Source organism: Aquarana catesbeiana, linkage group LG01 (assembly GCF_042186555.1).
Source record: "Aquarana catesbeiana isolate 2022-GZ linkage group LG01, ASM4218655v1, whole genome shotgun sequence".
Classification (NCBI taxonomy): Eukaryota; Metazoa; Chordata; class Amphibia; order Anura; family Ranidae; genus Aquarana; species Aquarana catesbeiana.
The window spans coordinates 111,162,309-111,189,088 of NC_133324.1; the positions used below are offsets into that span (position 1 = coordinate 111,162,309).

The 26,780-nt window shown below is 41.1% G+C and overlaps 1 protein-coding gene across 2 annotated transcripts in view; it reads right to left on the reverse strand.

The window, feature by feature from the left end:
* MIER3 (MIER family member 3) overlaps positions 1–26,080 on the reverse strand; it is a 38,593-nt gene extending 12,513 nt beyond the window's left edge. The window contains exons 1-9 of one of the 2 annotated variants that reach the window (XM_073623001.1): positions 26,004–26,080; positions 23,534–23,558; positions 12,399–12,458; positions 7,248–7,393; positions 4,294–4,428; positions 3,107–3,227; positions 1,826–1,911; positions 1,568–1,640; positions 943–1,088 (exon numbers count right to left, since the gene is read on the reverse strand). In XM_073623001.1, coding sequence (XP_073479102.1) covers positions 943–1,088; positions 1,568–1,640; positions 1,826–1,911; positions 3,107–3,227; positions 4,294–4,428; positions 7,248–7,346 — 660 coding nt within the window. In that variant the 5' untranslated portion in view covers positions 7,347–7,393; positions 12,399–12,458; positions 23,534–23,558; positions 26,004–26,080. The remainder of the gene's footprint in view (positions 1–942; positions 1,089–1,567; positions 1,641–1,825; positions 1,912–3,106; positions 3,228–4,293; positions 4,429–7,247; positions 7,394–12,398; positions 12,459–23,533; positions 23,559–26,003) is intronic. The other variant, XM_073622994.1, reaches the window with a different exon arrangement.
* Between the last annotated feature and the right edge of the window lie 700 nt (positions 26,081–26,780).

A 26,780-nucleotide genomic window follows, 5' to 3' on the forward strand; every position in this document is an offset into this window, starting at 1 on the left:
TTATACCAAAAAAATTGGGGAATATTGTGTTTTGTTTTAATTTATAAAAAAGTTTTTTTTGTTTTTTTTTTTTTGAGGAAAACAAAGAAAAATCACGTTTGAAAAAAATGCTGCACAAATACCCTGTGACATAAAAAATTGCAATGACCATTCCCTAGGGCAAGGGTCTCCAAACTATGGCCCTCCAGTTGTTCAGAAAATTCCCATCATGCCCAGTCATGTCTGTGAATGTCAGAGTTTTACAATGCCTCATGGGACGTGTAGTTCCGCAACAGCTGGAGGGCCGTCGTTTGGAGATCCCTACCCTAGGTTCTCGGCTAATATTTTAATATATATATATATATATATATATATATATATATATATATATATATATATATATATATATATATATATATATATATATATATATATATATATATATATATATAGTTTGGGAGTTCTGAGTAATTTTCTAGCAAGAAAAAAAATGTAAAAGATGAAGAGGATGATTTTTTACATGTATGAGAGAAATGCCAGAATTGACTTGGGTGGCAAGCCAACGTTATTTTTTTAACACAACTACAGACCTGAACAGGGCAGTTTCCAGTAATAGGAGTCAATCACCAATATGGCAGCTAAAGCTCTCTCAAATGTAACTGCAAGTTTGGAGTAGAAGCAGGCTGCCGAAATGATTTACAGAAACAAAACAGAGCAGATCTTCAATTGCCAATATCCATATTTTAATTTTAGTGTTCCAAAGTCTGAGCCTGATAACAGACTAGCTCCTGATGCTAGTTTCACTCCCTCTCTAAACTGAATAGATTTAATTTAGTGCAACAGCAAATTTTTCCCCAAAACAGTGGTACAACAGCAGACTTTGTTTCCCAGAGTTACTATGTAAAAAAAAAAAAAAAAAAAAAAAAAAAAAAAAGTCCCTCAACATATAAAAGAATAAGTCACCTGTTCGTTATCTTTGATGACCCCATCTGATACTCTATTGTGCATATTCTTCTTGTCCATCTGCATGGTTTCCAACAGAAAGTCCTCCACTTTGCTCTCTGGAACAACTTCTGGACTCCAGATCAACTGATCTTGGTGTTCGTAGTCTGTAATGCATTTTATAAACAGATATTATGTAGTCTTTATTTATGCCACCCTCTCTAACGGCTGTGATTAAGGCTGGCCATACACAGTTCAAACCTGATTTGAAATGTTAACGGGCAGGCTGAATGTACAAAGTTGATCGATTGATCAACTTGGGTACAAACAGCCTACCGGAATCTCTTGCAATTATTGCCAGCGGCCACTATAGCTACGAGGGATGATCATTGTCTTCTCCCGGCAGGGATGGCTTCCCTCATCCGCCGGGAGCAGACAATTGTTTGGCAGGAGGGATTCCCCCGTCAGCGCTGTGTTGATGGGGGAATCATGCAAATTTCATGCCTACAACCTGCGGTTGCAGGCAAGAAATTTGCATTGTGTATGGCCTGCCTTACAAAAGCTTTCCCCAGACATTTCACAATACATTCCAAAGTATTGTTTACAAAATGCTGCTTTATGCGAGATGAAATGTCCATCAACTTACCAGATAAATCTGCCATGTAATGTCCCTGAAAAGGGGGAATTTCTGCCTGATACTGTGAACCAACCATTATTTCCTAAAAGACACAGAAAGATAAAACACCATTTACCATCAAAGTCTTTTGAATTGAGGAACCCACTCTTTCTACATTCAGCAAGTTGAAGCAAACATTTGTGAACAGTTGCATAATAAAATGCAGCCCAGCAGCCGATACCTTTATCCACAAGCAGTGATGGAAAAGCCCATAAAACACACACTTACCTTTCTTAAATCTTCTGAAGAATTTCCAATTTCCGTTTCCAAATCCTCACTTTCCCACTCTCTATCGCCATCATATGCTGCATTTGCTACGCATAAGGTCAAAGACAAATTTAGAATAAAATGGGCAAGACTACTGTCTTCTTTTAAGCTCCAATATCTAGTAAATCACATTGATATTAAAAACAAATTGTGGACCAATTTTAGGAAGGTATTTTTGCAACATGCCTCTTAGTGCTATTTAGAGATATAAGCAAAACCCTTTTTACAAAACCTTCAGCTGTTGTGGCTGCATTAGCATTCTTTTTTTTTCAGCTTAAGAACATTTTCAGCAATCACAGAAAATGCCTGTTTTTTGCCATAGACACCAGAAAGATGTCTGCATTGTACTTTCAGTTTAGCCAACATTACAGTAATATTACATGTGTGGATATGAAGAATCCTAAATATAGTCATTTTAGCAGAAAAGGTCACTTATGGTCAACAAAATACGTTTTTCTTGGAATTCACTGGGGAACAAAAGAATTCAGAAACAGTTGGGTTATATTGCCACCTATGGAGGCTTGCACACTGGGAAACAGAAAAATTAAGCAAACCCTTGTACAACCCCTCTATAGAGCATGCTTCAGTTTTGTGAGTAAGCAGTACTAAGGACCAGAAAACAAATAAATAAATATAGACAGGTGGGACCTGTGTCCCTCAATGTACTCCATGAAAAACAAAAAGGTTTTGGGAAATATAAAAAGGTTTTCTCTCATCTTTTAAGGGACAGAAATTCAGAAACAGTTTGGATGCCTAAAAGCAGCCTCAATTTTAAGTGACACCTAATGGTGCAAATAGTTGGGCTGAAGCCCCAGGAGCTACCTCACCATCTTTATTTACTAAGCGAGTCTTCAGATTCACAAGTACGTTTTTGCCATGGCTCTGGTCCTGGAAAGTGCTCCACAGCTAACAGTACACGAAGGTCTGGAAAGCACCACAATGTAAAGCCCAGTGCCTAAAGGACAACTTCCATGCTAGCCCTACGTGTCCAGTCCTGTGGGGTCCAGGTATGGTCCCCAAAGCTTTTGCTGAAGAAACCACAATCTATATAGCAACTAAAGAATAGTTAGCTTCATGCTTGTCAAGTTTTCCAACCTCTGTAGGAGGCAGTTTAAACAAATGTTTCTGCATTTTTGTGTCCATCAATAGAGAAAAAAAAAAAAAAATCACTGATTATATTTTTTTATTTGTTTTCTCTAAAGATTTCTGAATGTAGGTAAAAGAATATTTTAAAATGCTTACATCTTAAAGGTCGAGGAAAAAAGTCTGGTGTCTCATGTGACGTGACGGATGGAGTCAAATCATCAGCTGAAGACTGTGTTTCTTCATCATCACCTGACAAAAGGTCCTTTGCAATTTCCTCCTGAGAAGACAAAAATAGAGCTACCAACTGTTCCACTGCAATCAAAGGTATAGTAGAGCTGAAAGAATAACCTTTCAATCTACATTATATGACCAAATGTTTGTGAATACCTGACCATTGCACAGTTATGAGATTAATGGACATCACATTCCTAATCTACCCACCCCCCTTTGCAGTTATAACAGTCTCCCCTCTTCGGAGAAGGCTTTCTAGGGATTGAAGTCAGGGCTCAAGTTCCTCCACACCAAACTCATTGGGGTTAATTTACTAAAGGCAAAGCCACTGTGCACTACAAGTGCACTTGGAATTGCAGTCACTGTAGATCTGAGGGGAACATGTAAGGAAAATAAAAAACAGCATTTTTGCTTGCACATAATTGGATGATATAAGTCAGAAGAGCTTCCCCTCATTTCAGATCTTCCCTTCAGATCTACAGCGACTGCACTTCCAAGTGCACAGTGGATTTGGCTTTAGTAAATCTACCAAATTGTGTCTTTATGGAGCTACCTTTGTGCACAGGTACACAGTACAGAACAGAAAAAAGGATTTTACCCAAATAGTATGAAGAGCACAAAAGGTCTTTGTGTGCTGCAGCATTCATCGTACCCTTCACTTGAAATGCCTTAACTCAAAAAGTTGGAGATGTACACATGCTTTTGGCAATATAATACATTTCATGGATTTATTGCATGAAAGGGCACTACTAAGGGCAGGCTACCCAAAACCTATATTTCTGAATGGGAAACACTTAGGGACACCAGAAGTAAGTCTCAAGGATACAAGACTTGGGTCCAACAGACAAAAAAAAAAAACCCAAAAAAACTTCTTCATAATGGCAACAGCAGGAGACGGAACAAAGAAAGTCCCTCTGTCAAAAATTACAAAATTCTGGATAACTGAAAGATGCCCTTTTATGTCAACTGCACCTTGAAATGACTAGAACCCCCTAGACATTTCTGCGCAATCCCTGTTAATTTGATTATAGATTAAGGTTTTACTTTTTTTTCTAAATATCACGTCAAAGTTGGACCAAGAGGCCTAAGGCGGGTAGTTTGTTGCTACTTACTTTATCTAGCGTCATGTCAGGGAGCTCATCAGCCAACTCGCTGGGAGAGCTGCCAACGCTGGATCCTGCCATAACTGGATCTGCAGGCTCATAGACATAAATGGCTAATAAATCTTCCAAAGGCATGTTTCCTTCCTGCAAAGCACATTTTAAAATTAGTGTTCATGTGAGCCAAAGAAAACTATTTTGATAAAAAATAATCTTACAAGCCTGCAAGACAGACCCCACACAGCAAAGAAAGTTACTATAAAAAAAAATAATAATTAAAATCAATGCTTCACAGATGGACAGTTTTGACCTGCTATCAAGTCTGCCATGTGATAATGTGCCTAGATTAGAGCAGAAATAATGATTAGAAATGTCTAACCCAGTTAGGGAGATTCACCCTGTCTATTTGTACTGTTTGCCATTAAAAGTGAAAGTAAAAGAAAATCCCAAGTTGTCCCCAGAAAAGTAAGAGGGGAAATATTCTAATGGGGACACCAGTTCTGATGACATGGGAGTCCCCAAGGAATTCGCTTAAATTTTCAAGGATTTTTTCTCACTTCCTGTTTGGCTATGGGACAGGAAGTGAAGGAAAATCTCCGCAATGGGACACAGAGGGCGAAAAAACAAATATATATATATATATATAAAAAAAAAAAAAAAAAAAAAAAAAAAAAAAGGGTTTGCATATAGTTCTACTTTATTATAATAATGTGCAATGTATGTTACTTGCTGAACAATATTTTTATCAAGTTGTTATGTGTAAAGTTCCATTGTAACCACTTCAATACAGGGCACTTCCCCCCTTTCTACCCAAGCCGATTTTCAGCTTTCAGCGCTGTCGCTTTTTAAATGACAATTGCGCAGTCATACAACACTGTACCCAAACGAGATTGTTATTTTGTTCACACAAATAGAACCCTCCTCTACTCGCGTCTGTCAGACGCGAGAGGAAAAGCCGATACACGGCTTTTCCTGTTTACACTGCGATCAGCTGTTATTGGACACAGCTGATCACGTGGTAAAGAGCCTCCGTCGGACGTGCTTTACCTAGATCGGAGTTGTGGTGTGTCAAACTGACAGACCACAACACCGATCGCCTGTGGGCGCACGCTGGCTTGTTATCCTGACGGACGTCATATAACACCCAGTCAGGAGACCTGAACTGCTTCCCGGCTGTCATTCTGCTATAGGCCGGAAGTGAAGTGGTTAAAGAGGTTGTAAACCCTGGTGTTTTTTCACCTTAATGCATAGTTGCATTAAGGTGAAAAAACACCTGGCAGTGACCGGCCTCCCCATTTTACTTACCTGAGCCCTGGAACTTCACCCGACGGGGACGCGCTGTCCCTCTGCCCGGGATTCTCTGCTCTTGATTGGATAGGTTGATTGCAGCACAGCCATTGGCTCCTGCTGCTGTCAATCAAATCCAATGGCGCGGGTGCTGGGGGGGGGGCGGGGCCGAATCATACATTCGGCAGCTGTGGACGCCGAATGATGGACTCGGGAGCGTGCCAGCAAGGTAACCCCCCCCCCCGGAAGAGCGCTTCTCCTAGGGGGTTATCTGATGTTGGGAGGAGCCGCGAGAGCCCCCAGAAGAGGTAGAATGGGGCTACTTAGTGCAAAACGAGCTGCACAATGGAGGCAAGTATGACATGTTTGGTTTTTTTTTTTTTTAAATAATCGAAGCGTTACAATCACTTTAACCACTTAAGGACTAGCCTCGTTTTGGATTTTAGGTGTTTACATGTTTAAAACAGGTTTTTCTGCTAGAAAATTACTTAGAACCCCCAAACATTATATATGGTTTTTCTTCTAACACCCTAGAGAATACAATGGCGGTCATTGCAATACTTTTTTTTGCACCGTATTTGCGCAGCGGTCTTATAAGCGCACTTTTTTTTTGGAAAAAATTCACTTTTTTGAATAAAAAAAATAAAACAGTAAAGTTATCCCAATTTTTTTTTATATTGTGCAATATAATGTTACGCCAAGTAAATTGATACCCAACATGTCATGCTTGAAAATTGCGCCCGCTCGTGGAATGGCGTCAAACTTTTACCCTCAAAAATCTCCATAGGCGACGTTTAAAAAATTCTACAGGTTGCATATTTTGCGCTACAGAGGAGGTCTAGGGCTAGAATTATTGCCCTTGCTCTACCGGTCGCTGTGATACCTCACATGTGTGGTTTGACCACCGTTTTCATATGCGGGCGCTACTCGCGTATGCGTTCGCTTCTGCGCGCGAGCTCGTCGGGACAGGGGGGTTTTAAAATTTTTTTTTTTTATTTTTATTATTTATTTTAAAATATTTTATTTATTTTTACACTGTTTATAAAAAAAAAAAAAAATTGTGTCACTTTTATTCCTATTACAAGGAATGTAAACATCCCTTGTAATAGAAAAAAGCATGGCAGGACCTCTTAAATATGAGATCTGGGGTCAAAAAGACCTCAGATCTCATATTTACACTAAAATGCAAAAAAAAAAAAAAAAAAAGTCATTTAGAAAAATGACATTTGAAAAAATATGCCTTTAAGAGGCGTGGACGGAAGTGACGTTTTGACGTCGCTTCCGCCCAGCAGTGTCATGGAGACGAGTGAGCGCCATCTTGGCCTCACTCGTCTCCAGACACACCACGCAGAAGGACGCGATCGCCTCCGCCACTACCAACGGCTCCGGTAAGCGGCGGTGGGCACCGGATCGCGGCGGGGGGGGGGGGTGTCCCTCTCCCGCCACCGATAAAAGTGATCTCGCGGCGAATCCGCCGCAGGGACCACTTTTATCTGAAAGCCGGCCGCCGCACGAAAACGGGGATACCGGGGTTAAGGCAGCTATCTGCTGCCATAACAACGATATCCCCGTTCAAACTTAGGACGTATATAGTCGTGCGGCGGTCGGGAAGTGGTTAAGCACAATTGATAAAAAAAAAAAAAAAAATTACATAAAATAAAAATCAAGCTAACGGAAACCTTTTCTAAATCTTCAATTTCAGAGCTGAAGTTTTTTCCGTCTTCCTTCATTTCTTCTTCTTCAAGAGTTCTCTCATCATCATAATCATGTACCAACATTTCAGCTGTAGGGTCAAAGTCATGATCTTCTGATGACAGAGAGCCAACTATAAAAAGACAAGAGAGAAATACTCTAGTTAATGTCACAAAATGTTGAATTGGGGTTTGCTAAAAAAAATATAGAAAAATGAGGATTATTGCAAATATACAAGCAGACTTGGGGACAAGAAGGGTTTCTAAATCTCATAAAAGGTCTTCTTGGCTAGGAGGGTTTAAAAAAAACAAAGCAAACACCTGATGTAAAATAAGACAACTCTATATAACAATTTCCAAATACTGATACAAATATCAAATAGTCTTCAGAATTGTACCTGGACATGTCATTATCATGCAAGATAACAGCTTAATAAAATAATGTTAAGATCATCAGATACCCGATATCCAGCATCAAGCCCTAAATTAGATTCAATATTTTCTTCCAGCTTGACACCAAGAGAATCCAGATAGCATCAGAATACACATAAAAAACCTTAAGGTCCCTTTTACACTTGTGCGACTTGTCCTGAGACTTGGGACTGCAAAGTCGCATGACAAGTTGTACCCCATGATTTTCAATGAGTACCATTCATAACTTCAAAGTAGTCCCTGTACTACTTTGGTCTGACTTTGATGCGAGTTGAGGTCCATAGACCTCAAAATTGAAATTGTGGTAAAATTGCGCAACTTTCAAGTTGTGGCAGCGTGAAAGGAGCCCAACTGAAATCAGGGATCCAGACATTTAACATTAAGGCTCAGTTCACACTGGTGCAATGCGGGAACCCTGCGAATCCGGTGCGGGTTAACGCATCACACCTGAATCGCACAGTGGTTCACACTGCCATATGCGAACCGCTGGGAGTGTCAGTACAAAGTTAAAGCGAAGGTTCACACAAAAATTTAACCTCCGGTTTTTGGAACCCCCCCCCGGTGTCACATTTGGCACCTTTCAGGGGGGAGGGGGGGTGCAGATACCTGTCTAATACATGTATTTGCTCCCACTTCCAGGCATAGACTCCCACGGGAGTCTACGCCACTTCCCGTCCCCCCGGGCTGTCTGCTGGGACACACACAGATCCCAGAGACAGCAGGGACCGTTCTGATTTCACAGCGCGACTCACGCATGCGCAGTAGGGAACCAGGAAGTGAAGCTGCAAGGCTTCATTTCCTGATTCCCTTACAGAAGATGGCGGCAGCCCCCGAGAGCAAAGTGACGGTTCGGCCTCGGGTGCCGACATCGCTGGACCCTGAGACAAGTAAGTGTCCTTATTTTAAAAGTCAGCAGCTGCAGTATTTGTAGCTGCTGACATTTAAAAATTGTTTTTTTTCGCGGGACTCCCTCTTTAAAGCGGTTGTATACCCGCAAAAATTTTTTATTTTTTTTTAACCCCTGTAAAGCAAAAGGCATAATGAGCTAGTATGCACCGCATACTTGCCTTAGAACGAGGCGTCGGTATCTTACCTGGTCCACGCTGAGGGAGCTGTCATGTTGCCTCGGCGTGTCTTCCGGGTATCGCTGTTCCAGCGCTGTGAGTGGCTGGAGCCGCGATGTCATCACTCCCGCACATGTGATTTCTTACCCGGCAAGGTCCGGCAGTTGCCGGGCCTTCAGCCAAGAATCCCCTGTGCGCATGCACCGCTGCAGTCAGCGGCACATAGCGAGGGGAATATCTCCTAAACCAGTGGTTCTCAACTCCGGTCCTCAGGACCCACTAACAGGCCAGGTTTGCAAGATAACTGAAATACATCACAGGTGATATAATTTGCTGCTCAGTGATTGCAGTATTCTAATCTGCATCTCCCCAAGGTAATGCTTAAAATCTGGCCTGTTGGTGGGTCCTGAGGACTGGAGTTGAGAACCACTGTCCTAAACCGTACAGGTTTAGGAGATATTTTTTTTTACCTACAGGTAAGCCTTATTATAGGCTTACCTGTAAGTAAAAGTTACAAAAAACACTATACAACCACTTTAATGACACCCCCAGATTGGTTCGCATAGCACAGTGCAAACTGTTAGTTCGGACATGAATCAGATCGCATGGGTGCGAACACCCACGCAACCAGATTCTGGTGCGGACCAAAAAAAAAAAAAAAACGACTTTGGTCCGAAAGCGATGCAAATTCAAATTCGCATCGCACAGACATCGCATGTGATTTGCACAGTAGTGCATTGCAAATCACATGTGATATTACACAGCACACCAGTGCGAACTGGGACTAATGCAGCACCTATTCAACAAACAAACATGCTATCATGTATAGATATTTGAAGGGGCTAATCCAATTAAAAAAAAAAAAAAAAGCCCCTAGTAGTAATAAGCACTGCTCCCAGGAACTACATTTACATTTTCCCTTGAGAGTAGAAATCCTTAATTCAAAACCTTGTTTTAGCATACAAGAAAATTACTAGTATTTGCGGTTATTGTAATACTTAAAAGGTTTCCAAAGTGCCTACCAAGACTGAACAAATTGTGAAGTCAACATTTAACACATTTATATATTAAATACCATTTTGGCTTAAATTCCAGCTATCCGTAGTCAACAGATCTAGTGGGTCTCTTGATAATATAGTTGTCTTTACTAAATAAAAGCCACTGAAACCGGCTCTGCTTATATTTCACCTTGGGCGATGCCCTGTAAACCCTATGGAAAAACTACGATCAGAATCATTTAGATAAAAATTGGTGAAACCAAACCTCTGTAATGAATCACTGTGTCTAAAAGGCTGGGTTCACACCTCCGACGAATGCGGCTTGCAGCAGGGGTCCAGTGCGTCCCTGTTCTCCATTTCAGGGACGAAGCAGGGCAGGATTTTTGCCTGAACTCTGCCCTGAAAATGGAGCCAAAGACACACAGCCAATCCGCAGCCGCAACCAAGATATGTGAACCCGCTCCATAGAGAGCCGGTCACAATCTCCTATCATGCGAATTGGATGCTAGGGAAATCCGCACCCAATTCGCATAGGCGTGAACCCAGTCTAATAGAATAAGAGGCTGCATCTTTTACGGGGATAACTCTTAATATGAAACAGGCAAACAAATATTTACTTTAAAAAAACAAAAGCACAAATAAAAAAAAAAAACTGACAACTTCACATTTTTCTTCTTTTACAGGCATACAAAAAAAAAAGCATGAAATCAAAGCATGGTGCTTGATCAGAGCTGTAGATGTCCAGGCCCACAGACACTGGAGGCAGCCGTTTTCCCAGATAAATCCCAACTTCAGGGGCCACAAGTCTGCTTTAAAGTAAACCCATCAGCCACATTTAAAGTCTTTCTAAGGCTCCATTTAAGCTTGCAGGATTCATAAGTTGCACGATTCCCAGTACGACTTTGGAGCGCAACTACTTTTCACTCTCTGGACACAAGTTGCATCAAAGTAGTGTAAGAACCTTTTTAAAGTCACTGCAACTTTAAGGCGCACTGATTCCACAAGTCGCATGACAAGTCGCACATGGGAATGGAGCCTAAAAAGGAAAAGTCCCATCTAAAAACAAGATCTCTGCAAAACCAGAAATATCTCTTTGTATTCCCTTTCATCCTGGTGTCACCAATGGCTTGATTTCTTAAGCTTCTAGACTAAGCCACAGCTCTAATTACTGCTCATTTATAGCCTTCCTGGGACACCAGCGCCATTAAAAACACTCATTGGACAGGGTACAGTAGGTGGGTGTGCTTTAGCCTAGAAGATCAGAAAAGCCAAGCCCCTAGAAACAATGTGAAACCAAGATAGAAGCAGCGAGATATAGGGACAAAACTTTTACTTTAAATTGCTTAAAGGGCAAGTTCACCTTTACAGAAAAATCTATAAGGTGAACTTACACAGGACCCTTCTCCACCCCCCGCCCTTCCCGCAGTCCAGCTAACCTAGAGCGCGGCAATCACCCGCTAGGAGACATTGGGTAACCGCCTCACCGGTCCGGGGCTTAGAAATCCCCCACAGGTTAATCTCCAAAACGTACCCCGTAAGGAGGTACGTTTAGAAGCATTCTAATTGGTCGGTGCCGTCACATGGGCGGCGCTGACCAATCAGAACCCGTGTAGCCTCTTCTGTCATCACAGGCAAAGAGGAGAGAAAGCCATGGGGGTTTTAAATCCCCAGACCGGTACATCGGCGATACGATCCGTCAGTGCGGGTGATCGCCAGACTCCAGGTTAGCGGGACCGGGTGCAATGGAAGGGGCTCCAGAGTAAGTTCATCTAACAGATTTTCCGTAAAGGTGAACTTACAAATGTAAGCTAAAATGGCTGAAGTGTTTGCTTAAAGTGATAATACCACCCAAGAATCATCTGCTGGCTTTTTACCCTCACGAATGGTGACATTTTCCTATAGTAGCTTGTCTCTACCCCATTCCACAAAGCCACAATGTTGCTCTTGCAGCTTCCACTGAGGCCACTATAAATGGACCTTGTAATTACCACAGCCATTTAGAATAACTGTGAGCTGTGGTGGAGACCTCTCACCACTGATGTCCATAGTTAAACATCAAAAGCCAGCATATGATTCAACTGGTTACCCACCACACAATATCAGGTGACAGGTGTCTGCCTTTAAATCTCAGCGATGGATGGAAGACTAGCTGTTAATGACCTGTTCTTGGTTCACTAATCAGAATGGTTTCCAAGCCGAACACACAATTCATATTTATTCTCAATGTTTCCTTCGCAAGAGAACCTTGTGAATTCTGTGTTATGCCCGAGTTGGAATGAAGTGATACTGGCATACAGATTAACAACCAGATTCCCTCCATCCCTGAATTTCAGTGCTGAATGCTTCTTTTATACTAAAATACTGCCAAAAGAATACAAGATTTTCAAGTAGCAGAATTTTTTTTTTTTTTTTTTAACTACTGGTCCAAGATATTAAAAAACACTTGGGGAAAAGCCAATTGAAGCCTGGATTTGTGTCAGCCCTGATGCCAATAACCAACACAAAAAGTATTATATTAAAAATTGTGGTGATCATTACAGAAATGTAACGTTTGCTGACAAATCTTCTCCCTTCAACCTCTTAAAGCACCAGTCTCACTTAAGCATTTGTTCAAAATAAAATAAAAATATTGTTTAATATATTACCTTTACTTTCTCTTTGTCATTCTGATTGAATAATTCATTGTGAAATGCTTCAGTAGTTATCTATTTCAGAGAAAAATTGAAATAAAACAATATATTTTCGAGACTTACATAAAGTTCCTAAGTGTGACTAATTTAAGCTTGCTGTCTCATTAACAAATACAGTTGTTTTCCATGCACATATTTCCTAAATTTAACCCCTTTAGAATAGGCATGGCGTGATCATATGTTTCATGTATGCTAGTCACTGACTATTTGACTTTCCCACCAATGTGAGTAATAATTTATTAAAACAATTTTTACATATAAACGGTTACAATTAACATATTGCAGAGCAAATAATACTGGAGCTGCTGCGCCCAGCAAAAGGATTCTCTGGGAAATAGGAGTAAGAAAGAGCATCTGTTTGCTGAGTGCATCAGCCCCACTTCTTCTCCAACTTCCAGAAATCATTCTTTTTTTTTAACTAGAGAAATAAGACACCATTGCTAATGCAATAGCTTTACTTTCATTCCTAAACAATTTGCACGCTGGTCTTGTTATGTTGGTCTTGTTAAGTTCGATTTATAAAAACTGGGGCAAAAGTCATTTTCAAAAGTTTGATCAACCTCTATCCAATTAAATGTGCAGATGGATAACGTGGAGTTTCAATTTTGTGAAAATTGTCTTGGATCAATTTTAAATGTTATTTGGAGCTTTTCCAATTGATATAAATTTTTCTTTTTTTTTTTTACTGTTACAAGCAAACTATTGATACAGGGTACATTCATAAGACCTTGTCCACATGAGCTAGTATGAGAGCAGTGTGTACAACAAACGTCTGGCATGCTTCGAGCAGCAAGCCTTTAGAGAAAACTTGAGTTCCTGTATTGAGGTGTTGAGCAAAGTCTTAATGAGACTGCTGTAACTTTAATAAAGCAGCTAGCTGATCTTTAAAGTGATACTAAAGTCTCATTTTTTTCCCCTTTTAAAAATAAACATGTCATACTTACCTGCCCTGTGCAGGGGTTTTGCACAGAGCAGCCTGGATTCTCCTCTGTTCGGGTCCCTCGCTAGCAGTCCTGGCCCCTCCCTCCTGTCAACTGCCCCTACAGCAAGCAGCTAGCTATGGGGGGCACCTGAGCTGAGCCACTGCATCATGCACAATGGTGTATTCAAACATACTGAAAGTTTCTGCCACCAGGAGATGGAAGAAAAATCCAGCTTTAAAAAGCAGTTCATTATATATATATATATATCTATCTTTTTGCAAGAAAACAAAAAAAAAAAGTTCATATATTATTATTTTATTGGCAGCCTGGAAAACAGGGCTCTAGCAGACTGTGTGTAAGCTGCCTGGCCGTAGATTGTATGGTGGGGCAGAGTTGAGACATGTAATACGTTACAAAAAGGTGCACTTTTAGGCCTCATGCACGCTGGACATTTTTTGAAGTTTGTTTTTTCTACAGTCATTAAACTCTCCATCATGTTATCCTATATGTCCATGCACACATAGGCTGTTATCAGCAGTTTTGGGCAGTGGCGTATTTGAGCAGTAAAAAAAAAAACAAAAAAACAAAACTATCGGGTTCTGAGAGACCTTTTTCAGCTGTAAAAACGCTCTAAAGCTGATAAACGCTCAAAAACGTCGCTCACCATCGTTTAATGTTTTTGATCCATTGAAAATAAATATAATTTTTTTCTTAAAAAAAACGCTAACGTGGAAAAACGCTAAAAAAACGCTACTGCAAAAACGATGAAAAAAGTTGAAAACTCACTGCAAAGCTACTGACGTTTTTATAACGTTATTTTAACGTCTAGTGTGCATGACGCCTAAAATTAAAAAAAAAAATAAATAAAAAATTCAGACACCTCTTAAAGTGATTTTTTTTTTTTTTTTTTTTTATTTACACACCCATGTGCACGAGACCTAAAAAGCTTCAAGAACTGCCAAGGTTTACTGAAGATTGCTACAGTAACAGCTACTTTAAAGTGACAGTCAGCACTTCCATTAAACTGTGTTTGAGCTCTCCAGAGGCTTCAACCAAGCAGCTTGTTGCACACAATGCTCTCATATAATCTGAATTCCGTGAAACAAAATCTAACAAAGAATTTACAATTTATGCCCTGGTTCACACTGATGCTACTTTGAAATTGCGCGATTTCAAAGTAGCAAGGACAGCGCGATTTCAGCTGCTACTTGTGTGGCTTCATGCACAGATGTCTACTGAAGTCACAGGTGCAACGGGCAAAAGTGGTACTGGAACTACTTTCGCAAATCGGTGCGGCGCCGCAAAATCGGTGTTGCACCGATTGGAGCAGTGCCATTGCCTCCAATAGGCTGCGACTTGTCATGCGATTTGATCTCCCAAATCACATGACAAATCGCTCCAATGTGAATCTAGGCTTAGATGGGTTTCTAGCACAGCAGCAGCTCTTCGCCTTCTCTTACTGAAAGTTTTGACAGAACTGATTGAAAACCGCAACACCTGCGTGTGCAGATTTCAGGTGAAACTACTGAGCTCTGTAAACAAGGTTTTCCTCAGTGTAAGCAGTTTAGCATAGACAGGTAACCACTATATTCCCCTTTAAGGAAGCACTATGTATACATTATTATTTTTTGTGATTATTTTACTTCCCAAGGGGGATCAAGAGCACATAGGGTATGGTACTGTTAGAATCGGTGGCCCCTTTGTTCCCAAAACAGACTTCTAATATGATATATGCTGGCTGCAACTCAACACCGTGAAGCTCAAATTATAGGTGTTGCTGTGAGGGGGGGTGGGGGTACAGTCAGCACAGAGCTCTGCCTCCCATTTAAGCCGAGCTTGAATTTATATTAAGTTATGTCATTTTTGTTTATTACTGACATCATTAGTGGTTAAATATTATCATGAATAATATTATAGTCAAGAACTATTTTTATTGTAACTTTTGTGATGCGAGTTATGTGTATTAATAGCAATATTTAACATTTCTGGTTGTCTTGGAAAATTATAGCTGGCTGCAGACCGATTGAGAAAAGTAATTTTAAAATTAAATTACAAAGCTTAATTTTCCAAAAAAAAAAAAAAAAAAAACTGAATTTTTCCTTTAAAGCAGAAGTACAGCCAAAGGTCGTTTGGCTGTACTACTCCTGTAGATCACAGGAGCGCAGTTCGTTCTGCATTCCTGTGGCCTATTTTCAGCAGACAGTGGGCTGAAGCCGGCTGCCATCACAGAGCCGGACCAGGCTCGGGCAAGACTGCGACAACGAAGTCTGGATCCGCCCGCATGCCTGGACCGGCACCCAGTTCAGCCTCTCAGCGGGCCGTTGAGAGCCTGAGGCGGCTGCTCCCTCCATCACCCAGTGCTCCAGTAAACGAGGGGGGCAGAGCAGACAGCAGTGACTGACAGTCATTAGCTCTCTGCTTAGGGAGCCATGAGAACCGAGCGATTGGCGTCGTCTGAACGCTTGGTTCTCAGTGTTAGGTGTTGCGGGGGACAGATGCAGCATCCACCTAGGTGATTCAGAAATAAAATCTAACCCCATACTTCTCTTTTAACAGCCTCTCTACAAGGAACAAACACTATTTATTGTTGAATATTACTGTAGTTTAACAAAGTCTGCACTGAGAGAAATATATAGGCAGGCAATACAGACCACTGCTCCCAAAAGAATTAAAATGCTAATTGGCTGAATGTCTTCTCAGAAGTAGTGTGACAATCAGGTGTTCCATCTTAAATTTGGACTTCACTGGTTGCATGATTGTCAGTAACTGAAGCCAGCTACCTTTGGGAATAGCTAGCATTTTAAGAAGGGCAACAATGGCAGCAGCCTACTCGCTTTCCCACTGCACAGATTTGATTGATTAAAAAAAAAATTATATATATATATATCTCTATCTATCTATCTTTATGTGTCTTCTCTGGAGAGGCTATTTCTCTTTTAGAATTTGGAAAGTAAGCAACACAAGTAATTGACCAAGGTGTTCAAATTGCTCAAATTTTTTTTTTTTTATAGCAACATTGAAAAGAGGGCACGTAGAGTCGTAGACTATTCCTTAAATGCAATCAATATACAATATCAATTAAGAGCACATTTCCATTGTTAGTTATTTGTATTTTTCGTTAAGTATTACAGCATTTCTACACGCTTAAAATACATTTTAACAACAATACTGCATATACATTTTAGTAAGTTTGATTTTTTTATTTCTGCAGTTTCACTGGTACAATTTTGCCAAGTGGGACTGGTGCTATTAGTTTCAAAATAATGATCTTTGACAGAAAATAAAAATGTTGTCTCCTGACGTGAACTTCTTCACCTAAATACTGACCAAATGCAGTGAAGAAGGGAAGGGACGATATATGCTGTATTTTTACTTCCAATGATGAAAGTTTTATAGTCTATTTTAGAGGTAACCTATCACTGTAAGTACTTTTTACTTGCAAGGATACTATTCTATAGATTTCACATGCCTTTTCATTTTTTACAAACTTGAATGCAGACACGGCTCTACAGAAAACTAACAGTCTACAGGAGACCTGCAAGGCACATTTTTTTACCTGCAAAAAAAGTGCATTTATTATTTTTTGTTACAAGGTGAACTTATCCTTTAAGCTGGCCATATATTATACAAATTTTCTTTAGATTTACCTTCAACTATATAGTGCAAGGGCCTGCCTTATTGCATACAAATTGAAAGTGTTTAGGTTTAACCTTTAATTTAATATGCTTTTGGCAAATCTAAAAAGGAAAAATACCTGCCCCATCTCATCACCAAGCTCCGAAACCTGTAATGTCACTGTCAAATGCCAACATTTAAGTGGCCAACAGAGGCTCTGGCTCTTTACAGTCCATGGACACAAGAAGCTTATTCTCAGCTTCATAAAAGTCAGGGCATTTCCCTATGGGGGTGCTTAATAAATCCAGGGACTGCAGCCCTGGAGTCTCCATCTACTTGTCCTTATAAAATATAATCAGGGAGTTCCAGTGTGCATAAAATGATGGGTGAGAGCCAGGGATACTCCATTATCATGTGGGGTGGGGGAGAGCATCCAAGTTTAAGCAGGATAATGCACTTCCTGCAGACATGGAGTGATAATGGGGATAAGCATACACAAGATCAGGTTCACAGGCATGGTGTTAAGGGTAGGGTGTAGAGAAAAAAAAAAAAACAACAAAAAACAAAAACAAAAAAAAACAAAAACAAAGGGTAACCAGGGTAATGCTGTGATGGTTTGGGAGTGCACAGATACTGTGACGATAAAGTGTGGAGTGCAAGTGTGCTGGTGAGAGGGGAAGATAGGCGAAGGGGGAGGTATACGTGTGGTAGGTGATGAAAGATGGGGGCAACAGGAATGTTGTGTGTTCAGTGAATAGGAGTGCAAGCGCACTGAATGCAGAGTGAATGGTGGGGTGCAGGGGTGGTGGGTGAACAGGAAAAAGGGGGCTACAGAGAGGTACAGGGCTACAGAAGTGGGGGTGTCAAGAGACAATCAGACTAGGTGGAGTAGCCTCTTAGGGGAAGATGGAAGACGTTATAAGAGGAAGTGGTTGGAGATGGTCTGCAAGGCTACAGTCTGTCCAGGATGCCGGGAGAGAGAACTCCAGGTACCTCGGCACTGTTACTACAGAGATGTCTTAGGTTCGGTAGTATTGACTTTAAAGTGCAACTGGACAAAAATGGCCCCTGTAACTGCCACTTTGCTACTTACATAAAGAATTTACTGACAGGACCAACACCTAAAAAGCAATGTATTAGGAGGAGGGGGTGTCCTCAAGGAAACACGCTGACAGACTGCCATAATTCTTTTTAACCCTGGTTACACTTGATTTTATTTGTATTTGTAGACTGTTGCCGCAACTGCTCAAGCAGAGATATAGTTAGTTTGTCCCCTCACCTGTCATGGTCACTTTTGCTGGAAAGCCTTGTCTGCATGTAAATGTGGAAAAAATGATAAATCAGGGCATGTGAATAAAGTGAATACCATCATTGTATCTTTCTGATTATAGCTATATAAATAAAATAAGCCTGATAAACTACTGGTGGTGCAACAAGAAACTCCAACAGAAAAATTATGTTTGAAATGGTCTAAAAAAGTGCAGCAAATTATAATGTCATTGTTTACCAGAAGTCCTGTACCAGGTACTTTCTGGTGCACTGATGCATTTATTTTCTCATAAAAAAAACATATGCAATCTTCAATAGTAAAGTGGTTCTAAAGGCACAAGGTTTTCATCTTAATGCATTTAATGCATTAAGATAAAAAAAAACCTTCTGTGTGCAGCATCCCCCCCTAATACTTACGTGAGCCCCATCTCGATCCAGCGATGTGCACGAGTGCCTTGGTTGTCCGGGACTGTCCCTCCTGATTGGCTGAGACACAGCAGCAGCGCCACTGGCTCCCGTTGCTGTCAAAGTCAGTTAGCCAGTGAGGAGAGAGAGTGGGAGGGGTCAAACGGCAATTCTGTGTCTGAATGGACACACAGAACTGCAGCTCGGCTGTCCCCATAGCAAGCTGCTTGCCGTGGGGGCACTCAACAGGGGGTAGGGGCCAGGAATGCCGGCGAGGGACCCGAGAAGAGGAGGATCCAGGCTGCTCTGTGCAAAACCACAGCACAGGGCAGGCAAGTATAATAGGTTTGTTATTTTTAAAAGGAGGAGAAAAAAAAAAAAAAAAAAACACTTTAGTATCACTTTAAGTTGCAAAAATATTACAAATAGGTATTTTCCTATGTCTGCCATACAGATCACATTCCACAGGAACATACACCGCAAATCATTATTTGTTGCACTACTAAAAAATGTTGCACCGCTAATTGTTTATAGGGCCCAATATGTTTTACAACAGTGGTCCCAGAACATCCATTTTTTAGTCCTAAATGACAGTCAAGCCTCTCACACTGACTTCTACTGGTTACTATTGCAATATAGCAAGGCCAGACACTGGAAGCATCAGATAAGACAAGATCAGCTGTCACTCGGCATCTAAGAACATAACAGTGACACCAAAGTAATTCATAGCCTAGTACCGGCTGTTTCGATATGCAAAATAGGAGGACCAAATGAAGAATCACCTCTTTCATAACTGGAGGAGGGGTACACATTACTTTATAGTATATTTTGAACCAACACTACAGTCTGTGTGTTTAGACCAATTAGTACCTTGTCTACAATGCATATTATGTGAGATTATAACTATTAACAGTTAAGTAGTTTTATTCCTTACATGACTTAAAGTGGGACTTCACCCTAAAACGGACGTTCTGCTTTAACCTTCTTCCCCCTCTCCCGAATTGCGTTTTTTTTTTTTTTTTTTTTGAGGACGGGGTAACTAGTTTTATTGGGTACCCACTACCACTGCCTCAGCAATTGGAGCGGAAGTTCATCCCCCTCCTCTGCCTGCCCACAATTTTCTGGGACACGTCCCAGAGGGGTGCAGGTCCATTCACAAAGTGCAGCGCAACTTGGGCACTAACAGTGGGAAGCCACAAGGAGTAACAGCTGGCTTCCCTTAGTAAACATGCCAGTGTCGGGGGACCCAAACACCGTCAAAACACTGGCCTGGGTGAGGACAGCGCTGGATTACAGTATTTGTAGCTACATTTTTTTTTGTTTGTTTGTTTTTTTTTGTTAAGACTGAACCGCTTTAAAATTTATAGAACTGGTTATATTCTCAGAATAACTGCCAAGGCTTGCTTCTACTGCTATTTGGATTTTTAATGTAACATAGGAAAAGCTCCGGAACCAAGACAAGCTGGAAAAATGACTGCAGCATTTCAGGTACATAAACACAGAAATATGAACAATACAGTCAAACCCCTCTACGAAAAAAAAAAAAAAACAAAACAAAAAAAAACAAACAATCGAGTAAGAAGTAAATTAGAAATATCACAAGTTAGGTATCAAATAGATAAAAACATGGAACAAGCAAGGTGTGTGAATGTGGGGTTTGCCTATAATGTTCTCACACAAAACTGTACAAAGACTCACAACTAGATACAAAAACTAACACAGAAACATGCCACCATTTTTGTCCAGGCTTCAACTGTTCCCTTTTGGAAAACTTTTCATATTTATACATTAATATTTCTTATGGATATATAATAAAAAGTATTATCTATTTTATATTATGCACTTGTTTAGACTTTTTAGATAAACAGAGTTTATTAAGTCAATGATTATCAAGCAGATGCTTGCTAATTACATCACATAGGGCTGTTCAACTCAATCCAAGGTCCAGAATTGTTCAGCAGAAAATTATTTTGCTTTAGTGAGTTTGACTTATATATTATTGTCTCCTAAAGTATAACTAAAGGCAAAACCTTTGTTTTTAGTTTTGAATAGAGTGAAGAGAGATTGTCTCCTGTGTCCTGGTTAGGGAGTTGAAACCTCTCTATTGGTCCTGTTTACTGTTATCACCGAAAGTAACATTTTCAATTGCCACCGAAAAAAGGAAGGGTAATCTTCCAGTTCTGGTGACAGTTTGCATCACCTTGGAGGAGGATTGCGCCCACTTCCTGTTTTGGCTATAAATCTACCCAAAGTGACACACATGGAAAAAAAAAAAAAAAACTGCCAGGAGGTTATAACCCTCTCTTACCCTACCAAAAATAAAAAGCATTGCCTTTAGTCATACCTTTTCATGGGAAAACAAAGCCCCCCAACTTTGAGTTTTGTTTGTCAGACACAAGCAATTACACCAGTTAGTAAACTCTGGTACTGCAGAGCATTCTTAAAGGGAAACTGTACTGAGAAAAAAAAAAAACACAGGGACTAGCATTGCTGAGGAAAATAATGGCTGCCCAAGTGCTTCAATATTTTGAATGCAGAGAAATTCAAAACTACCGATTTGCATACTTGTTTCAGGTACGCTACTAAGAAATCAAAAACAAAACGAAATCCCTATGACATCCAGGCAACCAGTATTTTTAGAAAGAGGGATCAGCAATTGCAACATCTATAATAAACCAATATAAAACTTTGGTTAAAAATAAAAAAATGTGTTTAGAGAAAGTGAATATATTTTTTTTCATTATATCTGCGCAGACATACTTATGAAAAACTCATAACCTCCCCCTTATTTAGCATTACTAAAGCTGGCCATACACCTATAGATTATCTGCAGATTTTCTATGTTTAGATAGAAAATGTGCAACAGATCTCTCCATGTTCGCTAAACTGTGTGGATGGAGGAATCTCCCACTTTTTCCATCTAACCATAGAAAATCTGCAGATAATCTATAGGTGTATGGCCAGCCTTACTCTGTTGGAGTGTGGATCTTTGGCTTGTATTAGGAGATCGCCAAGTCTGATAGCAATTGCCTGTCTTCACACACACACACACACACACACACACACACACACACACACACACTTCCCAGCTACAGAGTGTACAGTGCATAACTCTGGACAGGCAACTAACCCCACAACACAACATATTTCAGACTCTACCAGAGTAATTACAGCTAAATAAGGGGTAAACAATTTTTTTTGAAGCATGTTCACACAATTATAAGAATTTAAGTTTGAACATCGCACTGTAAAGATTAAATGCACATTTTGTCTAGGGGATGATGAAGGTGAATTACTTATTTTATTCCTCTTCCGACACTCCTGGGATGTCAGCAGGCCCTCGGCATGCTCAGATATTATGCAGGACCAATGATACTGCATAGTACGCCATGACGTTAGAGAGGTGCAACTGGTTGCACAGTGAAGTGTAGCGGCTTCAGGGGACAAGTCCCAACTGATTCCCTATGGGAAGAATTACTTTTTTTGGAGGGGCTTCAGTTTGATAAATATGTGACGATGAGAACTGCTGTTATGTGCCAGGAGGTTGAGAGAGATGGGTTACCCTCAATGTTTGCATGCAACCCCATAACTCCTTGTAAGGGAATGCCATTTTTCTAGGACTTGCTCTCAAATTCCTCAAACTGTTTGGAGGGTCATAGCCTTCAAGGATGGAGTTGGAAAGCACCGATTACAACAATTAAATTAAAGTTTAATGGAAATTCTATTTAGGCTAGCTGAGCATTTTGCCACCGCACTGATGATTATAAGCAAAACTGCATGGTACTTAAAAGAGGACCATACAGATCTGCTTAAAATTTAACTTAGCATACAGCCCTCAACCACTCCAAAATTACGCCATTTAAGAAACAGAAATTTTATGGTACCCCAATTTAGAATGGCAAATTAGTGGGGAGGAAAATAAAATTAACAATCTAAGGGTTTATTTGGTACCTGGGATAGGAAATCTCAACATCTAATTGGTTTGAAGAATATATTTTCAATTTACTTTATTCAATTTTTAATTGTAATTTCTGCTCTGTTAACTTCAAGTAAGTTTTAAGAAATTAGATTAATTGGATATTATGTAACTGGTTGTGGCCAGTGTTAATTTCGTTGACTAAAACAACTGAGATGACTAAAATACGACTAAAACTAAAATGGCATTTTAGTCAAAAGACTAAAACTAAATTGAAATTTGACTTCAAAATTAACATTGGTCTGTAGTGCATGTTCATACCTCAATGCCATATTAAATAACATATTAGATTTTTCACTCCAGCAGTATATAATGAGTTTGGAAGTTGTAGAGAAATGTTAACTAATGCACTACAATTTAATTACACCCATTCGGTTTTGAGACGACTAAAATGAGTTTTAGTCGACTAAAATGTACTGGAGATTTAGTCGACTAAATACGACTAAAACAATTGCAGAAGACTAAAATGGGACTAAAACTAAAATGCCATTTTAGTCCTAAGACTACAACTAAATCGAAATCTGCTGCCAAAATTAACACTGGTTGTGGCCAATACCAGCATATCGCGATCCAGTATTCTAATACACTTGTAGTTAGGAATATATCTTTAGCAATCTATGTTACATAATCAATAACCTACACAATATGCAAAAAACTCTGAAAAGACAATTTAAATACCACTCACAGAGACAATAATAAACCTCGTATTACAGGATCATTTCCAATTAAAACAAGCTGATGACGTGATCAGCAGAACTTCTACTTCCTCATCCCCATCATTAAATAAAGAACAAAGTCAGCTGACAGCAGAGGGCTCTGTTGTGTTCTTTTCCCTGGCTCACTCTAACCTCTCAGCAAGCCAGGATGTTGTGATGTATAAAACGGTAAGAAACAGGACAAACCTGGGCTCGAACTGTCAAAGGAAGCCTGTAGGGGGGAAAAAAAAAGAAAGAGAAAAGACAAACACAATGAGATTGGCATAATCTATCCACTCACAGAAACAGGATATTATAAAACATATATGTTATATATTTATACATAAATATCCCTACTCTTCTCTGTGCATCGCTTCCGGACAGACCAGATTGATTGATTGATTCACTGCGATAGCACTGGCCAATCGATCCAGTCCATCCAGGAAGCATTGTACGGAGAAGAGCGGGGGTTTTCAAAACCTGGACCGGCTGTGTGTCCACTGACAGCTCAGCAACCCCAGAGGTAAGTACTACAGGGAGTATAAAGATCTGTAAATGCTTATATATATTTAGAGATCTATAAGTACAGCATAAAGATCTGCAGAAATAGGAACAAACACCTGTAAATAAAGTATATATGGTATAGGGATCTGCAAATTTGTATATACAGTATAGAGATGCATAGATACAATGTATACAGCACAGGGATCTGTAACTAGAATATACACAGCGCAGAGTTCTGTATATACATAAGAGATATGCAGTACAGAGATGTGTAAATAAAACCAGTATATATGGTATAGAGAGACTTTGTGGAGGTGTGCAGATGAAGGCAGTACCATAGAGTATGATGTCTGATGGTGGGAAGGATGGAGAGGTGTGTAGATGAAGGTGGTACCATAGAGTAGGATGTCTGATGGTGGGGGAGGATGGAGAGGTGTGTAGTACCATAGAGTAGGATGTCTGATGGTGGGGGAGGATGGAGATGTGTGTAGTACCATAGAGTAGGATGTCTGATGGTGGGGAGGATGGAGAGGTGTGTAGTACCATAGAGTAGGATGTCTGATGGTGGGGGAGGATGGAGAGGTGTGTAGTACCATAGAGTAGGATGTCTGATGGTGGGGGAGGATGGAGAGGTGTGTAGATGAAGGTGGTACCATAGCGTAGGATGTATTATGGTGGGGAGGATGGAAAGGTGTGTAGATGAAGGTAGTACTATAGAGTAGAATGTATTATAGTGGGGAAGATTGAGAGGTGTGCAGATGAAGGTAGTACCATAGAGTAGAATGTCCGATGGTGGGAAGGATGGAGAGGTGTGTAGATGAAGGTGGTACCATACAGTAGGATGTATGATGGTGGTGGTGGTGGGGGTGGAGAGGTGTGTAGTACCATAAAGTAGGATCTCTGATGATGGGGAGGATGGAGAGATGTTTAGTACCCTAGAGAAGAATAGAATGTGTGATGGTGGGGAGGATGGAGAGGTGTGTAGTACCATAGCGTAGGATGGAGAAAGGTGGGGGGAGGATGGAAAGGTGTGTAGAGTAGGATGTCTGATGGTGGGGAGGATGGAGAGGTGTGTAGTACCATAGAGCAGGATGGAGATGGTGGGGGGGTGGAGAGGTGTGTAGTACCATAGAGCAGGGTGTCTGATGGTGGGGAGGATGGAGAGGTGTGTAGTACCATAGGGTAAAATCATGTCTGGTGGGGGGGGGGGGGGGGGGGGGGGGGGGGGGCGCGGGGTGGAGAGGTGTGTAGTACCATAGAGTAGGATGTCTGATGGTGGGGAAGATGGGGAGGTGTGTGGTACCATAGAGTAGGGCAGTGATGGCGAAACTTGGCACCCCAAAACATCTGGGGTGCCAAGGTTCGCCATCACTGGAGTAGGGTGTCTGATGGTGGGGGGGATGGAGAAGTGTGTAGTACCATAGAGTAGGGTGTCTGATGGTGGGGGGGGATGGAGAAGTGTGTAGTACCATAGAGTAGGGTGTCTGATGGTGGGGGGGGATGGAGAAGTGTGTAGTACCATAGAGTAGGGTGTCTGATGGTGGGGGGGGATGGAGAAGTGTGTAGTACCATAGAGTAGGATGGAGATGGTAGTGGTTGGTCCTGTAGTCTATGAGGAGGGGGTGGGTCAGTGGAGGGTCTGGCAGTGTCCTGGGTGTGATGTGCCGACCTGTTGCTGATAGTGATAGGTCAGGTTGAGGAAGGGGGCGTGGTGTTTGGTTGTTAGGGGTAACGTCTCCCCCTATAGGAGAGGCCTGGGTGTACACAACCCCCCCCCCCCCCCGGTCCTCTCGGTGTACGGACCGGTCCGGATGAGGGATTACCCCGCTGGGTCTGGCCGTCCATCACTCACAACACTCCGGATACCACCGAGGATGACCAACCCGTCCGTACACAGCCGACCATCTCTCGCCAGAAGCGCACAGGCCCCAGCCGGCCGCCGCCTCTCGGCCCCCCGGTCCCTCCCCCACCCCTGACCGTCCGCTCCCAGCCGCGGCCTAGCCGACATTTCCCCGCTCCTGGCCGGCCCCTGTCACCCCAGACTCCCCGTGGAGCCGGATGGGGCTCTAAGGGGTGAGCCATGAGGGGACTGGGCCGGTTTCGGCGGCGGCGGAGCCCGGTATTTCCGTGTATTCCGTCCCTCCCCCCGCTCCGGCCCGGTTTTCCTCCTTACCTCCGCCATATTGGTACCTCTACGCGAACGAGCTGCAACTGCGCAAAGTACCCGGATGGAGAGAGCCAGCCAATCACAGAGCGACGAGACAGAGGTGTCCGGCGGCCTGGAGAAGGGGGCGGGGCGCTGGGACTGAGGACCAGGAGGGGGAGGAGTTACCTGGACACCCATAACATTGCAATGTTATCATTCTAGAACATGGGACTGTTTGTGTGATCACATCGTGTATGGGGGGCCCACATCGGACACATCGTCTTATATAGTCATCCTAAAAGGTGTACACTGCCTTCAGCTCTTCTACAACTATTATATATAGTTTTTGTGAATGTATATTATATACTATTATTTATAATTTGTATATATACACGGATTATAAATAATAGTATATATTTTATATTATTTTTAATAGTATAAAAATTATATATATATGTATATACATACACATTTACACACACACTGTATAGATAAATATTGATATATAAAAAAAATATATATGGAGATGATAAATATATATATATATTCCATTCCTTTAATGGAGATGATAAATATATATATATATTCCATTCCTTTAATGAAATTGTAGCGTCGGCTGTCATTTTATAAATATTACATGCAGGAAAACATATGAAGCTCTACGCACAGTATTACATATATCATTATACAGCGTGTCATATGTAAAAGAAATGAGCAATAATCTGACAACAAATTCATCATCTCTAAGGGCTAGGTTCACAGTTTGGGGCCCACGTTTGCACAGGCACAGCAGCCCATATATTT